Genomic DNA, 26287 nt, shown 5'->3' with positions numbered 1-26287 from the left:
TTTTATTTCTGAAAGAAAAAGAATGAATTCTCCAAGCATTTCTGAAATTAACAACTGGTGCAACAAAAATAACATCAATAAATTAAGTGTTACATTTCTATGGACGACGTAATAAGCTACAGGAGTCTAATTAGTATATATTCAGATACATGTTATTGTGTTTTTATAATGTGACACAGACTCAGCTGCCCTGAAGGTGAATCCTAACTAAATCTCATTCATTGTTCCCTTCAGTGTTCCTCCTCTGGGCAAACGCATGCGCAGAAGAGGAGCGGCTCATGTTGCACAATGGACAATGTTTGGCAGCAGTATTTGTCTGGGATTGATTTTCTGACATTTTTACACGGTCTAAAAATTAATTTGAAAATTGGAAGGATGGAATATAATACTTGGAGATAACGAAACCTAAAAATACAGAAATCACAAATAATTGTCTTTGTCACGTGATCAAACCTGACCAATCAGAGCGAGCCAAGTCCAACGGAAAAGTACGTTCATTGTTTGGTTGTTTTGCCAATTTTACCTTTTAAATCTGATAAAAATAGGATGGAAACGCCGCGGGATATGGATGTAGCGTTGATGCTCTGGGAGAACAGACGGAGTGCGGATGCGTTTTCTGGTGGTTTTGATGAATTGCCACGTGTACAGGTTTGATGAAGTGTGCAGATCGGGATCGTTTCATCACATGACTCCCCTCCCCCACCCAGCCCGGGGATCTGGGGAAGAAGGCGGACATGTTTGAGGGGAAATGTGCTGGTTAAAAAGTATCCAAGTGGAAGACAAAGAAGATTATTGGAAGAAAGGTTTCGCTCTTTTTTGGGGATTTATCAGTCCACATCTGGTTTTGTCTTTATCCAGAGACTTTAAATAGACTTTTTGAATTTTTTTCCGTATATATAACTGTCACTTCAGGGAGTGCTTAGTTTTATTTGTAACCCTGACAAAGTAACAATAGTAATGTGTATTACTGCATGAACTGTACGGAATCTTTCTGTCGGTTATTTGAGTGACATTGTAGGGACTCTGTAACCTTGGTATGGGGGATGGGCGCGAATGGTTAGGTAACGTCCTGTGTGCCTTGAATTAGTTTTTATTTAATGAGTCTTACAAGATAAAAAATGATCTTTTCAGCGGTAATAATCTGGTTTTCTTAGTTCAAAGTTACTTTCCTGTCCTGCTTTTACCAGCCTTAGTATGGCTGGGCTCAGTAAACTTGTGTTTAGATTGTAAGGTTTCTATTACTACCGCCACATTAACACGTATTTAATAGATGCAAAGTCTTAGTTTTGGTTAGTTGTTGTTTTTGGTTTGGGCTGGGCTCAGTTTGAAAAATTGCTGTGTCATTCTGTGGGTTGTTGCTGCTATGACCTTGTCAGGGTGGTATTTTATTTCAATTTGATAATTTGAGTTGTTTTACCCGAGGGATATATGACAACTAGCTGAATCTGAATTTAAGAGCTAATTTATCTTTAGTACTTTCCTACTTCTGATCTATGTAAGCCACATGGAGGCCTTGTTTGATGGCATTTCTCAATAAGCTTCTCTGATGGGTTCGCTTTTAATGAAAACAAACTAATCTCGTGTTTATAACACTGGGGAGACGTTTTGTGTATTATTTTTCATAGCAAAGCGTCTATCTAGTTAGGATCATTATAAAATACTTTGTGTTCTACTGCTCAAAGATGGCGCCCGCCTACATGTTCTAGAAGAAACTGATGATTTCACGAGGGAGAGGCTCCCTTCGGGTGGTACTCGTGACTGCTTCGGTGAACCAATAGGAGTGTTGGTCTTCAGACTACAAGCCCGCGTTACGGCCGTTTTAACCAATCCCCGTCGTCGTTGTGAACACGTTGACGTAATACAATATGTTACAGAACAGGGAGGCCCTGTTGCTCTCGTTTTCCGTGAAAGATTGCGTTCGTGAGCCAGTCATAGACGGCGCATCGGCAGGACAGGGCGGGATGGACCAATGGTGCTGGGTAATGTCCTTGAAGGACAGGGGAAACATGCGAATAAGTTGGTCCTAAACGTTGCTTGAGGATCTCCGACAACCTGTGGGTGTGGTAATTTTGACAGGCATCGTGAGTAGCGAATAAGGAGTCGGTGGGCGGAGAAACACAGAGGCGGTTTATCCAATGAGGTGAATGGTTGGTCTATAAAAGCCCGGGTGTAGTCCGTATCGTCGCCATTTCAACGAAGCGGTTCGCAGGGATTTCGTCGTGGCGGGCAGCGAAGAAAACTGACGAGCCGAGACGGATCCTGCTTTTGAGTGTTTACCAAAACAGAATCCGGATCCATCCTGATGGATATGGCTGTTAACCCGCCCCTTGACAGGTATCTATCGGTAGAACTGACTCTCACCTTACCATGAAAAGGATTATTTTAACAGATTTTCCCCCCATATTTTTATATATCTTTACTGGCTCCCCGTGTGTATTGTTAAACGCTCAGGGGTGAGAGATGGACACTGGACAAAGCACCGGAATGAGTTAATTGATACCTTGAAGCAATTATTTATAAATATAAAAAATATACTGGAATATATACAACTTCGCCGGCGCCATCTTCGGGTCTTCGCGGCCGTTGGCTGCTGCTCTCCCGCATCTCAGCAGTTGGTGTTAGCATAGCTAGCATTAGCAGCTTCACGTACCAAACTCGTGTTTTATTTAGACGTGCTCGGTCAAATCTGGTTATAATAGAAGAGCGAAATGTGTAACCAAATGTAGGATGTTCGATAGCAAGACCTCTGTTCAGTGTTTTTTTTTTTTGTCTGTATTTTTTATTTTTTTTGTTGGACGTATCATATAAATATCGGCTGGTTATTCCGTGGTTAAACAGTTTCACTGTATATGCCATAATTGGAGCGCTGCTACATCCGAACAATCTGTAGGGCTTCGCCGGCTTGTTGTGGTAGCCATGTGGTCAGATTGTTGTGATGGACAGTGCCGGGGTGTGCGGTGCGACCTAAAATATGCCAACTATGTAACTTATTCAAACTATTACTACAACAGATAATTTGGATTGTTCATAGGAATGATCAAAATAAGTCTGTGTCCTGGGGTGGTTTGTGTTTCTGTCCGTTGCCAGGTTACAGAGCTCAGTGTCACTCAGATCACCAAGCGGCCCATATTTAGTTTACTTAAACTGTCACTTTCTCTCTGTAATGGTTTCATTTTTGTTTTTACTTACTTTTAAATGTTTTAAACAGCAAACTTTTAATAAACTTTTTTTAGTAATGTTGCGCATGTGTAAATGATTCATCAATTTGCCTTTTTTTAAATAAAGTACACTAACTGTCAAATGAGTTTCCAAATGTTTATTTGAGATTTTTTATATTACTCCAAATGGATAACGGTATGTTTTTGGTGCCCCCCCTCCTTTGTTTTTTTTTTTATTTAAAAAAAACAAACAATGTAACTCAGAGACGAGCTGAAATTAAATGCCCTGATTATGTCCTGGTTTTGCTTGTGGTGTAAACAAACTCCTCGTGAAGAAAAAGTTGATTAGTGTCTTCTATCAGGTTATGTCCCTAGCCAGGTACGAGTTGGGTCAAATGTTTTCCAGAAGATGACCCCTGATTTGATGGAGTGTTGACTGCACAAGAGGCCACGTGCTTTCAGGAGTAAAATGCAAAGCAGTGTGATGGCGGTTACCTTCATCAGAAAAGACAGAATGACATCTGAATATATGGTTCATTCAAAACGATCAAGATTGAGATTAAAACAGGCAAAGTTCATGACTTTGTTAATTTTTTCTTACCTCTATTTTGACAGTTGACTCTTAGGAGAGATCGGCTTTTATTTTCAATTTTAATCTGTTGAATATATCAAATGATGCTGCAAATGAGGTCAAATTTCCTTGCGTTTTGTGAGGATGTTTTCTATTTTAGGTCGGTCACTCTAAACAACCAACTAGGGCTTTGCTTGTCTTAAAAAAGTTATCAGAAACCAAGCTTGGGATGACGCTGCACATTTTTCTTTTTTTTTTGAAGCGTCTCTGCTCTGGAAAAAAGCCCAGTACTAAACGGGACGATAAAAGAAATTTATGAAACATTGGAAGTCTATTGCTGTGAAATCTTATTGTGGAACACCAACTGCTGCAGCATGGTAATAACCCCGCCCACCCTCTTCTGAGGTTTTATTTTTTTCCCCACACAGAAGTGAGTGGGTGGAGTTAGTCAGTGTTATTGACAGGGAAGAGGGCGCAGAGGAAGTGGTAGTCATGACGGTTCTCATGGTGCCGGTTGGCTGATTTAACGCTTGTATGCTCCCTGTCAGAATGATGGATGGCTTCTTCATGACAGGACACTTAATGTTCTGTAAAGTGGGTGGTGCTATGGAGTGGTTGGAGGGGAGTAACCAGAACTTTTACATAATAGCATGAAGTATAAGACTATAAAGGAAAATACTTTAATGTTGATTAATTAAAAAATGTGATTTAATGTCTAAACATTGCAGAATTTGACTTAAAGTTGGTTTTAAGTTTCTATTTTTACTTCTTTCTATTTTTTTCTTAATTTCATCCTCCATAGAGTTCACCGGCTCTTGCTTCCTCTTTACAGCACTCATTCTGGGGTTGACCCTGGTTTTGCAGTGACAATGGATCAGATCACTGGTACAGCTGGAAAACGCATCCGGAAGCCCTCGCAGCTCTACGAAGGCTTTGAGAGTCCTGGGATGCCCCCCATCAGTCAGCTTACCCCTTTGGGACCCCCCCAGCCCACAGTGAAAGACCCCAGCAGGCAGGGCAGGATGACGAACCAACTCCAGTTCCTGCAGAAAGTCGTCCTCAAGTCCCTGTGGAGGCATCACTTCGCCTGGCCTTTTCATGAACCGGTGGATGCAGTCAAGCTCGGCCTGCCTGTAAGTACAACTGGGGCCGTTATTTACAGTCGGTGCAGTTTAAGTAATTACTCTAAGAGTAGTTTCACTGGTGTAGAAATATTTATATATAGTCTGAAAGGTGACAGGTTTGATTAAAAGCATGTCTTTCATTCCCAGGATTATCATAAGATCATAAAGACTCCGATGGACATGGGCAGCATCAAGAAGAGATTGGAGAACAATTACTACCGCAGTGCCAGTGAGTGCATGCAGGACTTCAACACCATGTTTACAAACTGCTACATTTACAACAAGGTAAGAACTGCTGGGATGACTCACATTTAAAAAAATGGATCTATAAGAATGTGTAGCAGAAGTCTGCACAGATTAAAAATGATTACTTGATTTTAAAATTGTGAGCCGATTTTTCAAAATCCGAGACTACACATGATGATTAAGAAATCTTCTTAGGTGTAACAGGTTTGGTTGTACATTGTATGGTATTGTTGCACACACCAATATCTACTCACCAACATTTAGATGTAATCTTGTAAAATATTTTGAGATTAAATATGAGTTCAGAGTCAACGAATGTGGCTGACAAGGAAGAAGCAATGGTGATATTTCGTGGTCAAGGTTCAACAGAGAAAAGAAACAATACAAAGTCTTTTTGTCTTGTGTGTATTTTGGATTTCCCCCCATGTTTCTGTCACCCTGCTTTTTGATTGCTTACATGTCACATTCAACAGGCTGCGTTTGTTCACACGGTAACAAGATCTGAATTTCTAAATTATACAAACTAGCACAGATTCATTAACCTTGGACTAAAGGGAGTCGAGACCTGTTTATCACACTCACTGTGTCTGGAGTGAACTCTTACTGCAAACTTACAATTAATATGTGTCACAGGAAGTACTTTGCATAATAAAACAAATATAAAATAAGACTAATGCAGAGAAATGCTCACTATATACCCATTCTCTCTATGAATATGTTTCAAACAGTGTCAACTGGCATTGTATAGTTTTTATGGATCAATGAAGTATTTTTAATTGAATTAAGTTTTGTTTCCATCTTTTTTCCAGCCAACAGATGACATTGTGCTGATGGCTCAGTCTCTGGAGAAAGCCTTCCTGCAGAAAGTGGCTCAGATGCCCCAAGAGGAAATCGAACTGGCCCCTCCAACTCCACGCAGCAAATCTGCAAAATTATCCAAAAAAGCCAGAAACAATCCAGGTGAGGATGGAAACATTAAAAACATTCAGGCTTCATGAATCTGAGGATCTGGTTGAAGTTTAATAACTTCTTGTGTCCTCCAGTTCCAGGAGGAGTGACAACAGCCCATCAAGTTCCAGCCGTCTCCCAGTCTGCGTATTCTCCTCCCACTCCAGAAACGCCTGACTCCATCCTGTCCACCCCCCCCCAGACTATTTTATCCAAGAGCATTTCCTTCCCCTCTGAGCACAGCATCCCCTCCATCACCAGCATGCCCCCCACACAGCCCACTGCAAAGGTAACACTAGCTGCATCTTTAGCTGTGTTTCCATCACAGATGTGTGCAAATCTTTGCCTATATTATTCTACTCATGTCCAAATAACACAATTTTGTAATTGTGGTGTTTCTGTTAAATTAGAAATAAAATTAAAATCCTACATAAATAAGCTGGTTGACGCAATAAGTCATAAAAATCTTGACAGGAGATATAAGCGTCTTATTCAGACATTAGCGCGATGGCACCGCTAAGTTTGCACCGTTTTGCAGAAATCGTAGTTGCTGATTTCACAGAAGAGCTATGGATTCAACTCGTTGGAATGACTCACAACTTTTTATGAACTGTGTGAAGCTGTGAGAGTTCTGGTGGAGCCGGATGCACATTGTCCAAAAAAGACAAACCATCGTCTTCCTACTACTTCCTGTCGTAATCTTCGTCCTTTTTGCCACCAGCGACATCCAGCTGTTGATCACGTGACTCTTGTAATGTAAAAAGTGTTTTGTTGACGTTGAAAAATATCACCTCATTCTAGTGCAAATAGTTTTTTCAGAGTTGGTGTGTTTCCATTAAGCAAATTTATTTCCTTCATTTCAATTTGTGCATTTCCGTGGTTAATGGAAACACAGCTACTGTGTGTTTACATCACAAAGCTCAGAGGCGGAGCTCTGACCCAAACTGTCGCCATCTTCTCTCCGCTACAGAAAAAAGGTGTGAAGAGGAAAGCGGACACGACCACTCCGACCACGATGGCCATGCCCATCATGAGCACCATGGGCGTCAGCGGGATCGGCCTGGGGATGGGCGGCGGCCTGGACTCGCCGCTGACCCTCACCTCTCTGGGCATGGAGCACAGTGGCGGTCTGGGCTTGACCCCAGGCCTGGGTCTGGGCCAGGGCATGGTGATGAGCATGGACATGGCTCATGGAGGAATGATGATGGGGAACAAAGGAACAGCGGCGAGCAGGAGAGGCGTGAGCGGCCGGCCCATCAAGCCTCCCAAGAAGGACTTACCGGATTCCATCCTGCCGACGCCGGTGCGCCGCAGCAAGCTGACGCCGCAGCTGCGCTACTGCAGCAACGTCCTGAAGGAGCTGCTGTCCAAGAAGCACGCCGCGTACGCCTGGCCGTTCTACAAGCCCGTTGACGCCATGTCGCTGGGTCTCCATGACTACCACGACATCATCAAGCAGCCCATGGACCTGAGCACCATTAAGGTACGGCGGATCCCCCTACAGGCGACTGTGTTTTTATCAGACAGGAAGTGGATCTGAACCTGCTTGTTTCTGCAGAGGAAGATGGACAGCAGGGAGTACAGAGACGCCCAGATGTTCTCCGCAGACGTCCGACTCATGTTCTCCAACTGCTACAAGTACAACCCTCCAGATCACGACGTGGTCGCCATGGCCAGAAAACTCCAGGTGACCCCACTCAGCCTGTTTGCATTAGACATGGATAAAACAAAGTTTATGATATTTTGCAGCAGTAAAAAAAGTGCTGATGCACAATAACACGTTGAAAACAGAAGAAATTATGTCTCGGAAATCTGATATAAATCATATAAGAGTTAAAATAACCAAAACTATTGCTGTTTTAAATAAGGTAAATGAATTACTGAACAGAAAGGTCTTCTATGTTTTATCTAAACCACTGATTTGTTCTACATCTGGCATATTGTAGGGACAATGGCTGTAAAACGCATCGATTTGATTTTTCTTCTACAGAAGAGGTTAGTCATTAGCAGAAGTTGATGCAGAGATCACAGAACCCAATATTTATACAGTTAAGCTTATTGAAACCTAATGAATTTATTCAGTACAATATTTTACAATTTATGTACAAAGTGCATATTTTTGTTACCAAATTATATACAAAACAAATTTGTAAAGAGAGAAACAGTGAAGATATAAAGATGCATTTCAATTAAAGGTCAGTTTATGGACAAAATTATCAAAATTTCTTCATTTAAAAGAAATCCAAAAATCATTGTGATGAAATAATAAAGCTTTGAGTAATTTGATTTTTTTTTTTTTATGCGTGTGTATTTGAAATATGTCTTATAGTTTTCTGAGTTGAATAGCTGGTTTTCCCTTTATGCTGATAGGAGGCAGATAATATGAGTTTCTGCTTCTTTCTGCTTTTTATACATTATTTTTTGTTGTTGTTACATAAACTTCATATTTATTGAGTAAATAAAGAATAAAATGAAACATCTGCTTTTGCTTGTAGGTAGATTTGTTTTGAAAATGCATAACTTCCCTCTAACATAACTGAGCTGAAAAATCTGTTTCTTAATGTATCGACTGACTGGCCGGTTTTTATTCTGTTCTCCAGGACGTGTTTGAGTTCTGCTTCGCTAAGATGCCCGACGAGCCTCCAGCACCTCCCACATCCTCGTCTTCCTCGTCTTCCTCCTCGTCTTCCTCATCTGAGAGCGAGTTCAGCAGCGACAGCGAGGAGAGCGACAGCAGCCAGAGCTCCGACTCCGAGGAGGAGCGGGCCAACCGGCTGGCTGAGCTGCAGGAGCAGGTTGGTTCTGGTCCAGAAGGTTCTGCACTGTCTATACAACCATAACAAAACCTATGAAGGAGAAGGATGGGGTTGTTACCATACAAACGTAAAAGTACATTTAGTTAAATATGAATTTGAATCTACTTTATTTGAATGTATTTATGTAATTTGCAGTGAGATATTAACAACATTTATTCCATTAGTTTTAGTTCTGGTTGGAGATTTCTGCTTTTGTTGCTTTGATAAAACTGCAAGGCTGAGACCTTGATTCTGCTTCTGATACCTGCATGATTTTAAATGTTCTTATCTAATGTTTCATGTGACTAAAGTTGTTTTTGAATTTCACAAAGTCTTAAATTTGCATAAAACCCTTTCACTGGGTAATTAAAATCTGTTCCTGGCCCTGATGTTGAATTGTTTTGTGTTTTCCAGCTGAAGGCTGTACACGAGCAGCTCACCGCTCTCTCTCAGGGTCCAATCGTCAAACCCAAGAAGAAGAAGGAAAAGAAGGACAAGAAAAAGAAGAAGAAAGTAGAGAAACATCGGAGGATGGATGAGGAGATCGTCTCTGTGAAACCGCCCAAAACCCCCAAAATATCCAAGTCTTCAAAGACGACAAAGAGCAACAAAAGCATCAGCTGTCCTGTCATACCAGCGAAAAAGACACAGAGCAAGAAAAACAACAAAAGCAAGTGAGTACTGCCACCTGGTGGACAGAGTTTAAACTGAATGCTGCATTGTTACAAACCTCCATCTGACTCTCTGCTCCATCAGATCCAAAAAGCCCAACATGATGTTCAGCGTGTCCCAGCCAATGCACGACCCTCTGGTCAGCCATTTTGACTCTGATGAAGAGGAGGACACGGTTCCCATGTCGTACGACGAGAAGCGCCAGCTGAGCCTGGACATCAACAAGCTGCCGGGCGAGAAGCTGGGCCGCGTCGTCTACATCATCCAGTCCAGAGAGCCGTCGCTGAGGGACACCAACCCCGAGGAGATCGAGATCGACTTCGAGACGCTGAAGCCGTCGACGCTCAGAGAGCTGGAGCGATACGTCATGACGTGTCTGAGGAAGAAACCTCGCAAGCCGTACGGTGAGCGGGCACGGACGTTTTAATCTGGCTGCGAATTCTAAACATTTGAATTTCTCAGAACACATTTAAAGGCAAAACTTTTTCAATCATAAATGCAAAATGTATATATTTTTTGTAGAGTTTAGTCTTTATTGCCGCTCTGAATATGTTTGTTCAGCAAAAGGCCTTTTTTAAGAGTTTGTGTATTCCAGCAAACGATTAATCGATTACTAAATTAGTTGACTAATCATTTCAGCCCTAATGTTTCTAATATTTCTGGTCTTTGTGCAGCGAGTAAAAAGAACAGCGCTGGAAAGACGCGGGAGGAGCTGGCGATGGAGAAGCAGATGGAGCTGGAGAGACGACTGATGGACGTCAGTGGTCAGCTCAACTCCGGGAAGAAACCGTCAAAGATCAAAAGTAAGTTAAACTTCGTTTATCGTTTTGTCTCTGGAGATACAGAAAAAATTAAGAACGAACAATGATGTTGGAACTACAGCTGGGCATTTATTGTGACAAAGTTTTTATAAGAGTTTTGTTTTATTGTTGTGATAAATTTCACTTATTGACAGTAAATAAAATGACAAAACTGATCATGTAATCTGAAATGTTGTTTTTGCTGTTTATTGATGATCCATGAAAACATCAATAAATATGATGAAAATATGATTAAATGCAGTCACTAGATGCAGCTTATTGATACAAATCCAACTTTTAAAAAAAGTAAATTGCATTTAAATGTGATTGTTTTTCAAGATCAATATCTGTTTCTGTTGCTATGGTTGCTGTGCCAGGCAGTTTCCTGAAAAATAAATATTATAATTTTTTATCATAATGTTTATCATTATCACAATAATACCACCAAATATTGATAAAATTGAGTCCACCTTTAGTCAGAACAGATTATTCCACCTGTGAGATTCTCCTGTTAATCTTTGATATTCTTTCCTCCAGATGATAAACCTCCGTCAGACGTTCACGCTCAGCCGTCTCGCCTCAGCGCCAGCAGCTCCTCCTCAGACTCCTCTTCATCCTCCTCCTCTTCGTCATCCTCTGACACAAGCGACTCAGATTCCGGTTGAATCCGAGTCGCTCAAACCGTTTCCAAACAAAAAGGGTCCGGCGGTGGCGCCCTGGTGTCCTCCTCCCCTCCGAGCGGACTGAGATGTAATGGAGGACGGGTCGAGGCCGGCCCACCGGGTCCGGACAGAGATGGGCTCTCCCTGCGCTCGGCTCTGTCCGGCAGCCCTGAACACTTCCCGGCAGATGAATGTGAGCGGAGGAGAGCGACTGGAGCGTCCTGCTGGCTCCGGGCGGAGCAACAGGAAGCTCCATCTCCTGCTGATAAAGATTGATGCATATGTTGGAGGGATAAGGGTGCTACAACCAGAATATCGGCATTTTCTGGATTTTCTTTCCCTTCTTACCATGCTCCATGTCTTTATGCTGTATAGAGAACATGTACAGATGTATAAATATCTATTTCTTTTATAAAGAAGCCTTTTATGGAGCTTATTTATTCCCTAATTCTGGGAAAAGATTAAACTGGCGTGAACAGAGCTGTGTTTAGTTGTTTTGGGTTTTTTTGCTGTTTTTTTTTGAGTGATAAAGAGGGGAGTTAAGTTTTTGTATGAATGTATGAATTGTGTGTTTGCGTGTGTGTGTGTGTGTGTGTGTGAGAGAGAGAGAGATCTGGCACCACAAGTGCATCCTTGTGAAGTTCCTCATAGTTTAGAAGCAGACGCTGCAGTCGCGCTGCACGCAGAAGCACCTTGGTTCAGTAGAAAACAGACTGCATGCAACAGAGGAGCTGACGGCTTCGCTGCGTCTCCTCAGCCGCTCGCTGTACAGAAAATTAAACGTGTCATAGTTTCAATTTCTGTTCCCATGTTTGTTTTTCTCCATGTATTACAAGCTCTCTGTAAACATGTTGCTTTTTTATTCTTTGTGACCAATCTGCTAATAAATTGTGAGAACGTGTCTTGTCGACTCACCTGTGCCCAAATAACTTCTGGATCCTTTTCATTTCTTCACTTCAGCTACAAGGACAGATTTAATCAGAGCTCTAACAGGCTTGTTGTCAGCAGAATCTCTAAAATCTCTTTTGTCTTGCAGCTCAACCTTTGACCTCATTTACTTTGTGTGATAAAATCAGGTACTGGAAGTCAGGAGGTATTAATGTAGACATGTATTGTTTATGCTGACAGTTTCACAGCATTTTATAATATGTTGCATTTTGGTTTTCTGTTTGGTTTCAGATTGAAATAGTGTAAGTTATTTAGAAGAAATATGGATATTATTGAAAGGGTTTAGTTTTCTGAAATATCCACATTCAGAATAAAAAGGTGTGCAAATTTTACAGAATCGAAACCTTGCAGTGTGGTTTTCCTTTATGGTCTATTTTCTATAATTTGCTACTGTTTGGCTCTAGTTGTGAGATTTAAAACTTTACATGTCAGTCTTGCTCTGAAGTTTGTCAGAAATCTTAATGCTTCTGCTTGTTTCTTCTGAACATCTGTAAATAAATACATCATCGTTTCACTGTTTGGATCACTTTCTCATCTAACTACTTCTGATTTAATTTTATCTTTGTACTTAATTCGAAGATTGGTTACATCTGTCTTTAAAAAAAAAGTACATTTAATTTTATCAACTGAAAAACTCTTAGGCAAATAGTTTGACGCCATCTAGTGGATGAATTACAAAACGTAATCAATGTTGGCTGTAAACTACAATGTGTCCTGATTCACATTATTCGGCAGATTTTTGAATGTTTTTAGTCGTAAGGACAACGATTAACAACAGACACAGAACATTTTTTATTTTTTATTTTGAACAGACATGAGATCTTATGATTTCTTGCCCCCAACACTAACCCTAGAAATGATCGCTATATTGTATTTGTTGTTATCCTCTGTTATTTCTTTGCTTACTGGTATTTTATATTGTTTTATTTTCCTTTCTGTGACCAGCTCTAGAAATGTTTAAATTTATGATCAGTGTCGGTTGATTTTTCTAGTTATATCTCCAAAAATTCATTTTGGAGGCCTGATCTGAAAGTGCTGCAATTCCTCTATGTGACCACAAGAGGGCGGTGAACTTTGCCGTGATTTCAACAGTACAACCTTTAAAAAAATCCAACAAAACGTCCTATTTTTAATATAAATATTATTAAATCTCAAATTAAAAACAATATATTAGAAGAACCAAAAAGAGTTTTTATATCAGTGTGTGGAGTAGATTTATAGGATGGATTAAATGATGAGTTTAAACAAAGTACAAATATAAACCATCTTAAAAACTGTTTAAAAGGAGCTTATTGGGAAATACGTTGCATAGGGTTGGTGTAATCAGTTTATAGTGGTTTCTGGTAACAAACAATTAAAAAATATATTATTACTTTATTTTAATTGGATGCATATGTCTTCACTTTTTGCCGTTAAAGTGATTTTAAACGTTTAATTGCGTAAAGACGGTTCAGTTTTCGGTGTTTATCAAACATTAATTTCTGCTCTCTTCTTGTTCAGTATATTAACCTAATCTGTTTGAATTGGTAACCATATTTTCAACAAACAATTTTATTTTAGAATTTCATGGATTGGGATCTTTGCTGCCCGGTTCTGATCACAGTGAGGCATAAAACCGGTTTCCTTACTTCCTGTTTGCTGCTTCAAAATAAAAGACTGATGAGGGTGACGTCGTTCAACGGTATCTCCGTTATTAAAAGACTAGCAAGCGAGGATTTCACATTAGATTTGTGTTTACACTCTATGATGCGTCTTAACAAATGAAGAGGGTTTAAGAAACCAATACATATACAATTTTTAAAAATTTTGATTTAAATAAATCAATAGGAGTTGGTTATCTGTGAAACATTTTTTCTGTTAAAAACCTGACAGTTTATTTAGCCTTTAAAAGCTTATTGTGGCCTTACATACTAAAAGATGCCAAAATAAAAATAGAATAAAAGTCACAACCTCGGATGGGGCCCTACTGATGGTCAAACCGAAAACTACAACAACAGAAAACCATCATGGCGGCGCCCACGAGGCTCATATCAAGGTTGACTCTGGTCACTGGTTCGTCTACATTTAGAAACTCCTCTCCTACACTAAATACTTAAACGTGTTCCGGATTGTTTTATGTAATTCCTTAAATAAAAATGTTGCGTATATTGTAATATTTTAGCATCTGTTAAAGCCAAACGCGAACTCCGAACTCGGTGAAAGTTTGCAGGACTGAAAGGATTTTGTAGCGATTAAAAACTCATTAGATGCCGTCTGTGATTTCAGTTTAAATAAAATTTTATTTTACTGTACAAAATGTAGGGATGATTACAATTTAGAGATTTGAACATACATAAAAAAACTAATTTAATCTTTAGTTGAAGTTGGAGATTTAGTGCCATTTTAACCAATAATCGCTCGTTTTTTGCTTGAGTACAAATTACTCAATTGGTGACGTAATCAGCTCTGAAGTAAATTAAGCATCATTTTGTGTCCTTTTGTTTCCATTTTTCTTTTTCCAGTTTGCAGAAAATGCAAAGTCAAAATTTAAAAAAAGCATTCATTAAAAAAAAAACAAAAAAAAAAACTGTTGTATGTGGATTTATATATCAGAATATGATCTGGATCAAAATGCTTATCTGGTCCAAAGGGACCTTGACTTTTAGCCCAGTTTAATCTCAAAAAGAAAATATTAATTAAATCTCTAAAAATTGAGTGGATTCAAAAACATGCTCCAAACTGAATTAAAAATAAAAACAGCACTATGTTAAGTGAATATAACTGATGCACATTAAATAGCATTACTCTCATTGTCTGCTTGTGTTGGGTTCAAAGGAGGGGATTGTGCAGTTTGACCCTAACAGTAGGAATGATGTGACACTGAGAGCAGAATCTGTTAACTAAATCTGCTCCCTCGTCTCTCTCAGCTCCTGCGTTCTGGTTTTCATCCGTCTGTTCTGCTCAGGTTCCTCTTGACCTTCTGCTCCTCTGTTCCCAGGTGGAGGCAGCGGGATCGGCCGCGCCGTGTCTCAGCGTCTGGCCTCTGAAGGCGCCTCAGTGGTGGTCGCTGACATCAGCGAGGATTCAGCCAATGAGACGGTGGGACGCCTGCAGAGTGACCTCAAAGGTCAGAGTCACATGGCGGCTGCAGTGGACGTGTCGTCAAAGGAGAGCGTGACGAATCTGCTGACGAGAATCCAGGTGTGAGAATCAGATGGAGCTCTGCTCTATGGAGCACAATTAGTGGCAAAGTTTGAGATTTTCTATATTATCAAGATAGTTTCGTCTGTTTTCACTTTTTTGTTACACGTAAAAGTTTCAGTGTATTAAAATTTTTCTGCTAGACTTGAGCAAAAGAAGGCAGTTTTCACATATTTATTTTATTCTTTAAGAAAAAAGCTAAACAAACCAACCTGGATCTATGTGTAAAAGTAATTTCTCCCTTACTAAATTATTGAATAACTGTGAATAATCACATTCTGATTCTGAATTCAGTTCCTGAAGCCACACACAGGCCTGATTTCTGTCATATGTATAGAATCAAGAAGTCACTTATTTAGAGCCAGGAAGTAAGTTTAAAGATCTCAACACATCATGACTCCATCTGAAGAAAGTCAAGAACAAATTAATATAAAACTCAATAACATCTACCTATAAATCTGGAAATGATTTTTTCATTTCCAGATTGATAGAAAACATGGAGCAGTTGTGAGATTTGTAGAGTCTAAATAGTCGGTGTTAATTAAGTCAGATCTCTCAAAGAAAACCTGGTTATGTTGATCCTGCTTCATAAAGCTGGTCCTTGGTTCCTGTTTTGTGTATTTTCATCTCTCTTTCTTTTTTAAATAATCCGTCTTTCTTTCTGCAGACTCGTTACTTCCAGCCTCCCTCAGTGTGTGTGAACTCTGCAGGCGTCACTCAGGACGACTTCCTGCTCAGCATGGAGGAGGAGAAGTTCGACAGAGTCATCCAGGTCAACCTGAAGGTAAAACACCTGTCAGATCACAAACTAAACAATAACAAACACATAAAAACGTCTTTGGATGATTTTAACAATATAATAAAATAAGGATAAAGTAAAGTTTCCTCAGATGTTTACACATAATGAACAATAAATCGGAATCATTTATTTCAAAAGTTTAAAAATTTAGAGACTAAACTGCTACAAAAACATCAGTTAGTTTATGTCAGGTTATTGAATATATATTGAACGATTGATCAGATTAAATAGATTTCTGTCTTTTCTGCTCTCCAGGGTTCGTTCTTGGTGACCCAGGCTGTGGCTCAGGCTCTGGTTGCCTGTGGAGCTCCTAAAGGATCCATCATTACTCTGGGCAGCATCGTAGGAAAAGTCAGACACCATCTTTTCTTTTTAGTCTCATCTCTGTTGTTTTTAAGCATCTAAATAACGACATAAAAACTAGACCAAAATCTGAGCTCTGATTTAAAATGTGATTTTCTGATGTTTGCAGGTGGGAAACCTGGGCCAGGTGAACTACGCTGCCTCTAAAGCCGGAGTCGAAGGTTTAACCAGGACGGCTGCTAAAGAGCTGAGCAGGTCAGAGGAGCTGCTGCTGCTGCTGCTGCTGGCTGCCGCTGCTGCTGCTGCAGGAACAACCAGAGATAAAAACATTTGATCTGTTTTATCTCCTCCAGGTTTGGGATTCGTTGTAACTGCGTGTTGCCTGGTTTCATAACCACTCCCATGACGGACGAAGTACCAGAGAAGGTCCTAGTCAAGGTAAAGCACAGATACTTACAGACATTTCTGAAACAGAAAATATGAGTTTCAGCTGATATGACTGAATTATAATCCTACTAATACTTATTACACTTTATTGCATATAAATTTATTTATTCACTGTGTTGATTTCTTTGAATAAGTATCAGTTGGATACTGACTTCTTATATGATGAATTTTATGTCTCTAGCTCCGTTATAAATATATTTACTAACAACTTGTGTCTCATTGACTCCACTAGATTGTTTCCAGGTTTCATTTATTCATATTTCATTCTTTTTTTCCTGCAGTAAAACTAATTAAAATTTTAAGTCCACTCTGAGAAACTCCCCTACTTCTATAAAATGATATTTTTTGTTGTTTTGTGCTTCAGATGAAGTCCCTGGTGCCTCTGGGTAGAATGGGTGAACCTGCAGGTTGGTTCAGATGCTTCACATCACTGCATATCCTTAATCTGCAGGATTTATTCTAAGCGTTTTCTGTTTTCTTCCTGAAAGTTTTAACCACTGACATGTTAAAATGTGACGGTTTTGGATGAAGCTTTGATGCAGAATCTGTTGTGGCTTGTTTTGTCCTCCAGAGGTCGCCGATGTTTGTGCCTTTCTGGCTTCAGATGATTCTCGTTACATCACAGGAGCCAGCATCGAGGTCACAGGTAGGCGTGGTTCACTTCTCTGCAGGATTTAAAATAAATCAAAACATCTCACTTTGAACAGGCGGAAGGTAAAATGTGTGTTTTTCTTTTGTAGGTGGACTTTTCATGGGTTAAAACACAACAACCTGTTAATGAATCCCAAAGAAAAGATTTTTCCTCCCTAAAGTAGTTAATTAATGTAGTGATTATTTAAATGTGATTTTATAGGACAATATTTTTAATTATGAAAATACTTTTTGTATCATTAAACACCTGAATGCCATGTTGAAGCATTTCTTCATTAAAGATTTTATTTAAAACCTGATAGTCAGGAAATGTTTTTTTGTTTCCTTTTTTTGGCCACAGCTGGGATTCAAACTCCACATCTGTATCCATCATTCATGTTCCAGATGTTTACCATAAAATGCACATTAACCTTAGAAATAGATTTAGAAATAAAACAGAATCTCAAAGGTTACAAAGTAGTTTAACTTCTTCAGAGTCAGTAAAGTGATTTAAATTAGCATTTTTTATGCATTTTCTTTTCAAAAGTTCACAAATTTGTCATTTTGGTACATAAAAAGATTTCTTTATTACATCAAAGGGTTTTAATGGTTCTATTTTGTTTCCTTAATGTGTCACTAAATAATTTAGGTAATATTGTTTAATCATTTTAATTTGTTTTAAATATTTGACTAGTTCAGAAAAGCAGAAGCTTGGGATGACCACTAGATGGTGCTGTTACACCGTAAAGTAAAGGTAATGTGCGGGTTTAACTTGGTGAAAACAAAGAAGTCAATCATGCAAAACAAATCAATAAAAATAAAGTTAGAAATATCATGTTTTTAAACTAAATCATCACTCTATATCTTTTATTAATAATAAATTTAGGCCCATGGAAAAGGAACCAGTTCAAACTTCAATATTTCACAACAGATGGAGAAATTTACTGAAAACAAAGTAAAAAATTCTTGTAAAAGTTTAAATTATTCTTGATTAATTTGTCTCCAGGTTTCCTGCTGGTCTTATATAACAGTTTTCTCGCATTTTGCTGCTTTTTCACTCACTTTGTGCTTGTTCTGGTCTTATTCTGCACAGTGGAATAAAAAAAAAAGTGAATTATGTTTGCTAATTTTCATATCTTCAGCTGATGAAATTGGAACAAATTGTTTTTGGGAGAATTTTTTATTTTTGGCAGATTAAGTTCTGGATTGCAACACAAAAAATCAGCCAGAACAATTTAGAAAAAAATCCTTCTAAATTCTGTAAACTCAGGTAAAAACAAAACAAAAAATATTTATTTGCAAGAAAAATATCAAGAAATTATAAAGTCCACCTGCGACACCTGGTGGTCATTTGCAGCAACTGCAGCTGCCACTATAAGAGCGTTAGTTGAAAGAAAAACTAAGACTCAAACATCTCCTTTTAAAAAGATTATATATTAACCAAACCAACTTTTAAAAAAATTACTTACAGACATTATAAAATAAAACTTTTCAGCACCATATTTTTTTGTCTTCAACACAATAAAAACAAATATTTGAGGTCGTTCTCAAAGGAGAAGGACAGATTGTTTTGGTTTCATCTTTTGGCCGTCTCTCCCCGCTTTACTGCTATGTTTAAAAAAAAACAACAACAAAAAATAAACAAAACAAACCAGAACTCCAGCCAGAAATCACCCCATAATTTTAGAAATCACTTTTCACTCCATCATGGCTGACAAATGTTTATCCACTCCCATCACCGCCTCCCTCTGCCTCCCTGTGGTCTCATGCAGAAATTGATCATTTTTAGAGTTTTTTTTATTGCAGGAGCTTCAGGAATGAACTCTGTAAACTTTATTGCTAGCAAGGAAACAGGAATGTGACAGAACTGGAGAGTCACCATTTAATCAATATAGTGGAAGCAACATTTAAAGGCACAGTACAGCTGATAAAAACATTATAAAAAGGATATTAAGTCGTGGCCACAGATTCTTTGGTTGTACAACAGATGTTTGTTCAGGGTTTGGACAGAAGCATCGCAGCTCCGGCTGACTGAGTTTATAACATGCAAATCAATCGCTTCAGTTGAGCCGCTTTAAAATAAATACAACTGAAACACACATCTGTCTGAAATAATAGTTCTTATTTTATTCTCAAAGCACCCTGCTTTAAATAAATACAATAAAATATTGCTATTTCTGTACAAATGTACTGTAATGCACATTTCCCTCCTAAAACGCTTTGTGAAATAGAAAAGAGACTAAAAAATGGAGTTTTGTATAATTAGCACCTTGCCACACAGTTTAATTCAGTAAATCTTTCCTACAAATGAAAAGGGAACGTTTACATACAGACAGTCACTACACATGTATGTTGAGGCCATTTTGGATTGTTTTCTTTACAAAGGCACCAGAAATATTCAGCACAGCTTATAAAAATGGCTTTGACTTCACTGATGGAGGCATCAGCTCTTCTTTCATGTCAGCAGCAGTTTGTCCAACGAACAAAAATGCTGAGTTTAAAAGCACCTTAAGACAGATTTTAATAATCATTTGAGCAGGGAATCATGTTGGACAACAAAAGGTAAAACCTCAGGGTGTCGATGATGTTTTACAGAGCAGAAAGTTCACTTTATAGAAGCTCAGGATGAAGATGATGAAGAATCAGATAAGTAAGACCCTGCAGAGATCATGTGGTGAGGCCCCTGTTTTTATCTGGTGACATCAACTCTTTGGTTCCTCCTGATGTGAAGCAGGACGAGGTTACATGCAAGCAACATGATTAACACGAAGAAACAAAACGAGTTAACACCCAGAAATAACCCAAAGTTTAGATGTGCAACAATGTTTGTTTCTGGTTCAAATCTGAGTTTTGTTTCCACTGTTTCAGCCTGAATTCAGATTTTATTCATGAGGTAAAACACGGCACTTCAAAAATGTCAATAACTTTTATTCAAGTTGTTGTATAACAGTAAAGCTGCAAACCAAAGTAAATAAAATATTTTATAGGAAGACAGGTGCTACTCTTTCTTTTTTTAAAGTGATTGCTAATCATGTTGCTTTGCACGATAAACCTGGAGATGAAGTTTGCATGTGACTCTCTTTTCAGAAAGAGGTGGGGGAGGTAGAGCAGGAGATCTGGGTGGAGGAAGGAGGAAGTGGGGTGGGGGAGGAGTGAGGTGGGACTGGAGACCAGGGAGCTGCAGGCTTCGTGCCGCCGGCTCCATCTTCCATCTCAGGCCGGAACCCTTCCTGTTGCTCGTAAAAATAACGTTTTATTCCAAGGAATGTTCTCTCCTGGTTTTCTCCTCCTTCTATGCCGTCACGCTCCCAGTCGTCGTTCTCCTCTTCACAAGTTTTATTTCACTTCTCTTGTGTTTTTAAGTCCGTTAGCCGCTGGGGAAATGTTTCCCGAGGCGCATAAGTGAGAGTGAGTGTGTGTTTCTGTGTGGGTTTTATGTATTTAATGTCATTTACAAGTTAATTTACAAATTACCGGGCATGTATGTTGATCACGTGTGCATGTTGGCGTGCGAGTGTGTGTGTGGGAGTGTTGGTGTGTGTTCTGCGTGGTGTGTGTTTGTGTGTTCAGCCCTGGAAACAGACAGGTCCCAGTTCAAAGCCAAACTGCTGGTTGCTCTCCCCAAAGTCTGTCACCTTGATGTCCAGCAGAGGGAGATGCTCCAGCTGCGGCGTGTTGATCTCCAGGACTGTCCTGTCAAAGCCTTTACGATACTGCAGGAGAGACCGAGTCCAACTTTAGAGACATTTTATCAGCTTAAATGAGTTTAACTTGTTAATGCTGCATGTCTGGGCTGATCCACACAGAGGACAATAAAGGAAAATGTTGTCTGCAACTAGCGATTATTTTAGTAAATAGCATAAAACATTGCCACAATGTGCAAGTTTTGCATTTAAGCACTTCATCTTATTTTATCCAATATTAAGAATACTTTAAAAATGCGAATAAACAGAGTAATTTTTTTTAGAAAAGTAAATTTTCTTGCCTAAAATGCAATAAAATAATTATTTTAGTGAACATTTGATCATTTGTAGTAAAGGATGAATCTGCAGTTTAAACAGCTTTCTGCTTTACTTAACATCAATCTGATTGGATGATTAATTTTGGATCAACTGATTAATAATTGGATGCAAAGCCTGGAAAAAGAGTTCTGAGTAGAAACGATTTACAGACAAAGAAGATTTTTTTTACGTTTTAAATGTAAATGTATATTTTATGAACAGTTTTGGCTTAATTGCTGTTTTTTAGTCAGATTTTATGTTTTAGAGTTAATATTCTGTATATTCCAGTTAATGATTAATCAATTACTAAATTAGTTATGTTAATAATCGACTTATAATTAATCCGATTAATCGTTCCAGCTCTTGTCTGAACACTCTTCAGATGGAGGTTAGTTAAGTTGCTGGATATTTTTGTAATTTTATAAAAAACAAACTGTTTTATCATTTTCTCCACATTAGGACCAGAATCAGCGCTGGACTCACAGAACAGCCGTCGATCAACGCTTTGATGTAAGGGTTGGTCTCGTGGCTCAGCTCCTCGTCGTTGGCGCCTCTGAAGTGCAGCGCCCTCTTGTGGTTGTTCTTGGCACTTCGGTCGGCCCAGGCCACTGAGCGGTGGCAGTGGTATGTTAGGTTCTGACGGGCCTGGACGCTCAGGAGACGCAAGAAGCCCAGTTGGACCACAGCTACGGGCGCGTCGTTGGAGTCCACGTAGGAGAACTGAGCGGATGAGGAGAGAGAGTAAAGAAATGATGAAAGTGAGTTCAGTCATGTGGAGAAAAGAAAAAAAAAGTTAAAAACTTTATGGTTTACTAACCTTACTGCCAGAGGCAAACTGACTGTACCAAGAACCTGGAGTCTCTCCGGTCCAGGTGTTCATCTTTACCTGCAGGCAGAAACAAAAGGCGGAGCATTAATTTAATAAATCTAGTTTGAGGTTTTCATGGCAACCTGGTAAGAGAAAACAAGAGTTTGACACCCAGTAACTTAAAAATAAAAACATAGTAGGGCTGTCAATGTTAAAAAGTTCAAAGTGCTGATATTACATGATGCAGATTAATCACATTACCTAAAGAAAGTTTAAATCAGTTACAGTGAAGATTTTCAAAGTTTTTGTCAACTGGAAATATAATCTGATTACTGGCATTGCACCTGTGATATTTGAGATTCAAAATAAAAGTTCTGTAATATTTCTAGACCGACCGTGTTGATGCCTTTTCTGGGGTGCAGACACGTTTCTCCACTGGTGAAATTACAGAAGATCTTGAAGGAATCTCTGGAGCAGCCCTGGTTGGGATCAATCCAGTATTCTCCTGCAGAAGCCACAGAAAATTAGAGATAAATATGTTTATTCTTTCTTTTAATCAATAAAATCTTATTAAGTGTTAAAGTTTACAGATTAAATCGACTTTATAAATTAGTAATTTAAAATTTTGAGCATCGTCAGCATGAAACATGACTCAGATCAGCTGGGAAATGAGGCGGCAGGTAAATATTTGGACTTTGTTCTGTACCATCCTTGAGTTCTGGCTGGCTGAGGTGAAGGTCCTGGCAGGTTCGGGCAGGGCTGTCCTGCGTGCCCAGAGGGAAGCGCATCGTCTCGATCTCCTGCCGCAGTGAATTCAGAGAGCCGAGGATCTCCTCCATGCCCTCGCTGCCCGTCAGGAACTCTGCGCCGGCCGTGTCCGATGCCGGCAGGTCCGGGTCAAACTCCGGCAGCAGCTGACTGGCGTCAATGGAGCGTTTGGACTTGGGACTCCTCTGGATGGGCATCGGCTGAATGACGTCGCCTGGTGGACCCTGGATTAAGATTTACACTTTAATCCACAAACTGACCAGGAAACAGTTGACTTTCATGTTATAATGTTTTTGAAGTTTATTAAACAAAACAGGAAGTAAAACTCACCGGAAGTCCAGGAGGTCCCTGTACGCCCTTCTCTCCTTTTGGACCAGATCCTCCCTGAAGGTTGTCAGAATCAGAATTATTCGCTATGTATTCACATTTACTTATTTTAATTATTTTAAAAATATTTTTAACTTACTGTTGCACCCTTTGCTCCTTTGACACCTTGGGGTCCCTGAAAATGGCAGAAATCTTAATTTCTATTAAAAGTGACACACAAACTAAATGAGGATGTTGGCGAGTTAAAACTCACAGGAAGACCAGGAGGACCTGCTGGGCCGAGAGGTCCGGAGCCTCCAGCCATACCCTGTCATTAAACAGGATGTGGCTAAAATTATTAAAGGTTTTTTATTTATTTTCATTATGTGTAGATATTAAACCTACCGGCTCTCCTTTGGGTCCAGTGGATCCCTGCGGCCCAGTCAGACCTCGGTCTCCCTTCTCTCCCTGCTCGCCTGGAGGTCCAATCAGACCAATGAGACCCTGGTGGCCCTTCTCTCCCTTCGCTCCGGGTTCTCCACGCAGCCCAGGCAGACCCGGAGGTCCCTGCAGGAGGAAACAATGGAAAGAAAGACCAGATGACAAAATGAAGAAAAAATGGAAGATTGGAGGAAACACCAGAAGACGCTGCTAAAGAAAGCAAAACATGGAAGGGTTTTACAAGCGGCGATTCCATTGAGCAAATTGGAATTACAAAAAAAATTTGCATATTGGAAACAAACCAGTTTAAAAATAATGTATAAAAGGTTTTTGTGATAGACTACAGTGGTTTTTCGGAACTATTGAAATTTGTGTTTTTTGCAAAATTGCAATGAAAACATTTCATATCACACAAGTCATGTGATCAACAACAGGATGTTACTACTGGTGGAAAAGATGAAGGAGTCAACAGGAAGTTATGTTTCTTATTTAATGTAAACACCACAAATGCAAGATTGTGTTTTTTTTACATTAGCAGGTTATTAACAAAGTTTTGCACACATTAGTAACAGAAACGCAGCTGCTGTCCTACCATCGGTCCAGGCGGTCCTTTCTGTCCGGCGGCTCCTGGAGCTCCTTGCTCTCCCTGAAACACAAACACATTCAGCGATGACCCAAATACGTCTTTAAAATGTGGCATCGCTGCTGCATTTCCAGATATAAAAAAAACTGAAAATAAAAACCAACTGACCACTGATCCTGGCAGACCTCTCAGACCTTCTGTTCCTGGTTTTCCTGGTTGACCCTGAGGACCAACAGGTCCAGTTTTTCCAGGAGGTCCAACGGCGCCGGAGTCTCCCTGTGAACAATCACAATTATTATCAGCATTTTGCTGAGTTACTCCAGAACTCATAGATAGGAGGTTAGACACAGTGGTTTCCTTAAAAGTGTGACCCAGAGTGCAGATTATTGCATGACTGACATCAGAGGAAGGTAAACATATACTTACATTAAGATAAAAATATAAAAGTGTGAAAATAGAGCAGTTTATGTTATTACAATGTGAATCATTGTTCTTGGAGATTCTTGATTTAGAAGAATATTTTAAGAATGTTTCCATCTTTAAGCTTTTTTCACATGAGGTTGTTGGTCGTTACCATTTTTAGAGTAGATGATGTTTAATGATATTTATGCCTACTGTAGTAGATTAACAAAGACTTTTATAAAAAACATGTGATTATCATCATTATCAACTGTCTGGCACAAAGCCTTTTATACCCTTTGTTTCTCCAAATTTGTTTGGTTACAAGTAAAATATAATTTAATAATAAAGTTAATTATCTCTGGTGTGATGAGGTACAGAGACATAATCAAAGTCTGAATTGTCCAAAGTGCCTCCTGTTTATTTTTCCCTAGTAAAACCAAATATTTATGGATTATCTAGAATTGGAAAAGGCCGTAAAGTCAAACAGTGATCATTTAAACTGAGACGTTGTGATTAGAATCTGGAAAACCAACCAACTCACTTTGGTTCCTTTCTCTCCTTGTCGTCCTTCTGCTCCTCTTGTTCCAGCAGGACCCTGACAGGTGAAACACGAAGAAATAAAACAAAATGTTTCATGTTTTAACGTTAAGAGATCCTTCTGTAAAATGTTCATCAAATGCAGAGTAGAGATAAATTTAGTTGCTTCTCTGCAGCCCTTACAGATCAGCTCATCAGCAGCAGTGAACCGTAAAACGTTGAAGATGCTCTTACCCTCTTCCCTGGCGGACCAGGAGGTCCATTCTCTCCAGGAGGTCCCGGGGAGCCCTGTGACATAGGGACACAAAGCGATAACATTCAAGAGACGAAAAGATTAAAATGTTTCATCCTAAAATCTGCTGCTTCGTATTTTTACTGACCGACTCTCCCTGTTCACCGTCCTCTCCTCTCTCACCTTTGGCCCCATCTTGACCCTGAAAACAAAGTCAGAAATAGATTTTATGCTATTTTAGCAAAACATTTAAGCCAGTATAGAGCAGCGGTGCTAAAATAAATTAACTGCTATAAAAGAAGATCTGAAATAAAAAGAAAAGATGCATTAAGAATCCTAAAAGACACTCACTCTGGGTCCGACCTCACCAGAGGGGCCGGGGTCGCCAGGGAAACCAACAGGACCCTGAAATTGGTTGGAAAAACAAACGAAGGTTTAAGATTAGAATGTTTTAATTAATTCACCTGGGTGTGTGTGTGTCTCATTGTGTGTGTCCTACTGGGTTTCCTTTGGGTCCGTCGTCTCCGGGTCGTCCTCTTCCTCCTGCAGGTCCAGCAGTTCCAGGTTGTCCAGCCTCTCCCTTCTCTCCACGCTCTCCACGAGGCCCCTGTCAACGGCAACACCACTCTTCATTAACATGCAGACACGGCTGACCAATCAGAGACAACAGTGACTGCTGACTACCACACCGAGGGCCTGATCTTAAAGGGGCAGAATTTTGTTTTTTCCAGGCACAAGCAAGTAAATATGTTACCTTTAGTTCTTATAAAAATGCTAAATTTGACGTTATAATTTAACATTTTGAATTTTGCTTCTCTCTCTTTAAAAACTCCTTCTCTTTCTGAAACTCTGCCTTCAGGAAGTCATAACAACATGGCTCCTCTATTAACCCCAACAACCTTTTTATCAGTGTTGCACTGAGGAGT

The 26287-nt window shown here is 39.5% G+C and overlaps 3 protein-coding genes across 10 annotated transcripts in view; 2 read left to right on the top strand and 1 right to left on the bottom strand.

Moving 5' to 3' along the window:
* The first annotated feature begins 303 nt into the window (after window positions 1–303).
* On the top strand, window positions 304–11905 carry brd2a (bromodomain containing 2a). 2 transcript variants are annotated; one of them, XM_028036928.1, is made up of 12 exons: window positions 304–2334; window positions 4532–4862; window positions 5001–5138; window positions 5909–6059; window positions 6143–6336; window positions 7018–7530; window positions 7606–7734; window positions 8648–8842; window positions 9257–9516; window positions 9599–9918; window positions 10189–10317; window positions 10852–11905. In XM_028036928.1, the coding sequence occupies exons 1-12, from the start codon at window positions 2303–2305 to the stop codon at window positions 10977–10979; spliced, it is 2520 nt and encodes an 839-aa protein (XP_027892729.1). In that variant the 5' UTR covers window positions 304–2302; the 3' UTR covers window positions 10980–11905. The 2 variants fall into 2 exon arrangements, with proteins under 2 accessions (XP_027892729.1, XP_027892730.1); XM_028036929.1 differs by having other exon boundaries at window positions 305–2334; window positions 4562–4862.
* Window positions 11906–13332: 1427 nt separating this feature from the next.
* Window positions 13333–17603, top strand: hsd17b8 (hydroxysteroid (17-beta) dehydrogenase 8). 2 transcript variants are annotated; one of them, XM_028036949.1, is made up of 9 exons: window positions 13334–13976; window positions 14902–15104; window positions 15772–15888; window positions 16159–16254; window positions 16376–16461; window positions 16560–16644; window positions 17018–17060; window positions 17225–17299; window positions 17394–17603. In XM_028036949.1, the coding sequence occupies exons 1-9, from the start codon at window positions 13931–13933 to the stop codon at window positions 17411–17413; spliced, it is 771 nt and encodes a 256-aa protein (XP_027892750.1). In that variant the 5' UTR covers window positions 13334–13930; the 3' UTR covers window positions 17414–17603. The 2 variants fall into 2 exon arrangements, with proteins under 2 accessions (XP_027892751.1, XP_027892750.1); XM_028036950.1 differs by lacking the exons at window positions 17225–17299; window positions 17394–17603 and adding an exon at window positions 17142–17215 and having other exon boundaries at window positions 13333–13976.
* A 1498-nt stretch (window positions 17604–19101) lies between these two features.
* col11a2 (collagen, type XI, alpha 2) overlaps window positions 19102–26287 on the bottom strand; it is a 44501-nt gene continuing 37315 nt past the window's right edge. For all 6 annotated transcript variants that reach the window (XM_028036922.1, XM_028036923.1, XM_028036924.1 and 3 more), the window contains 16 exons: window positions 25861–25968; window positions 25713–25766; window positions 25510–25563; window positions 25364–25417; window positions 25134–25187; window positions 24359–24466; window positions 24200–24253; window positions 23572–23733; window positions 23441–23494; window positions 23327–23362; window positions 23191–23244; window positions 22799–23084; window positions 22488–22597; window positions 22102–22170; window positions 21768–22004; window positions 19102–20996 (listed from right to left, as the gene is read on the bottom strand). In XM_028036922.1, the coding sequence (XP_027892723.1) occupies window positions 20850–20996; window positions 21768–22004; window positions 22102–22170; window positions 22488–22597; window positions 22799–23084; window positions 23191–23244; window positions 23327–23362; window positions 23441–23494; window positions 23572–23733; window positions 24200–24253; window positions 24359–24466; window positions 25134–25187; window positions 25364–25417; window positions 25510–25563; window positions 25713–25766; window positions 25861–25968 (1641 nt within the window). In that variant the 3' untranslated portion in view covers window positions 19102–20849. The remainder of the gene's footprint in view (window positions 20997–21767; window positions 22005–22101; window positions 22171–22487; window positions 22598–22798; window positions 23085–23190; window positions 23245–23326; window positions 23363–23440; window positions 23495–23571; window positions 23734–24199; window positions 24254–24358; window positions 24467–25133; window positions 25188–25363; window positions 25418–25509; window positions 25564–25712; window positions 25767–25860; window positions 25969–26287) is intronic.

Source organism: Xiphophorus couchianus, chromosome 13 (genome assembly GCF_001444195.1).
Source record: "Xiphophorus couchianus chromosome 13, X_couchianus-1.0, whole genome shotgun sequence".
NCBI lineage: Eukaryota > Metazoa > Chordata > Actinopteri > Cyprinodontiformes > Poeciliidae > Xiphophorus > Xiphophorus couchianus.
This window is presented reverse-complemented; position numbering and strand designations above follow the sequence as displayed.

Bases quoted from the DNA above. Each gene is read 5' to 3' on its own strand.
- brd2a (XM_028036928.1), top strand. From the start codon at position 2,303: ATGGATATGGCTGTTAACCCGCCCCTTGACAG. The intron at 2,335-4,531 runs GTATCTATCGGT...CATCCTCCATAG, and splicing joins GTTAACCCGCCCCTTGACAG to AGTTCACCGGCTCTTGCTTC. The intron at 6,337-7,017 runs GTAACACTAGCT...TCTCCGCTACAG, and splicing joins CCACACAGCCCACTGCAAAG to AAAAAAGGTGTGAAGAGGAA.
- hsd17b8 (XM_028036949.1), top strand. From the start codon at position 13,931: ATGGCGGCGCCCACGAGGCTCATATCAAGGTTGACTCTGGTCACTG. The intron at 13,977-14,901 runs GTTCGTCTACAT...CTCTGTTCCCAG, and splicing joins AAGGTTGACTCTGGTCACTG to GTGGAGGCAGCGGGATCGGC. The intron at 17,061-17,224 runs GTTGGTTCAGAT...TTTGTCCTCCAG, and splicing joins TAGAATGGGTGAACCTGCAG to AGGTCGCCGATGTTTGTGCC.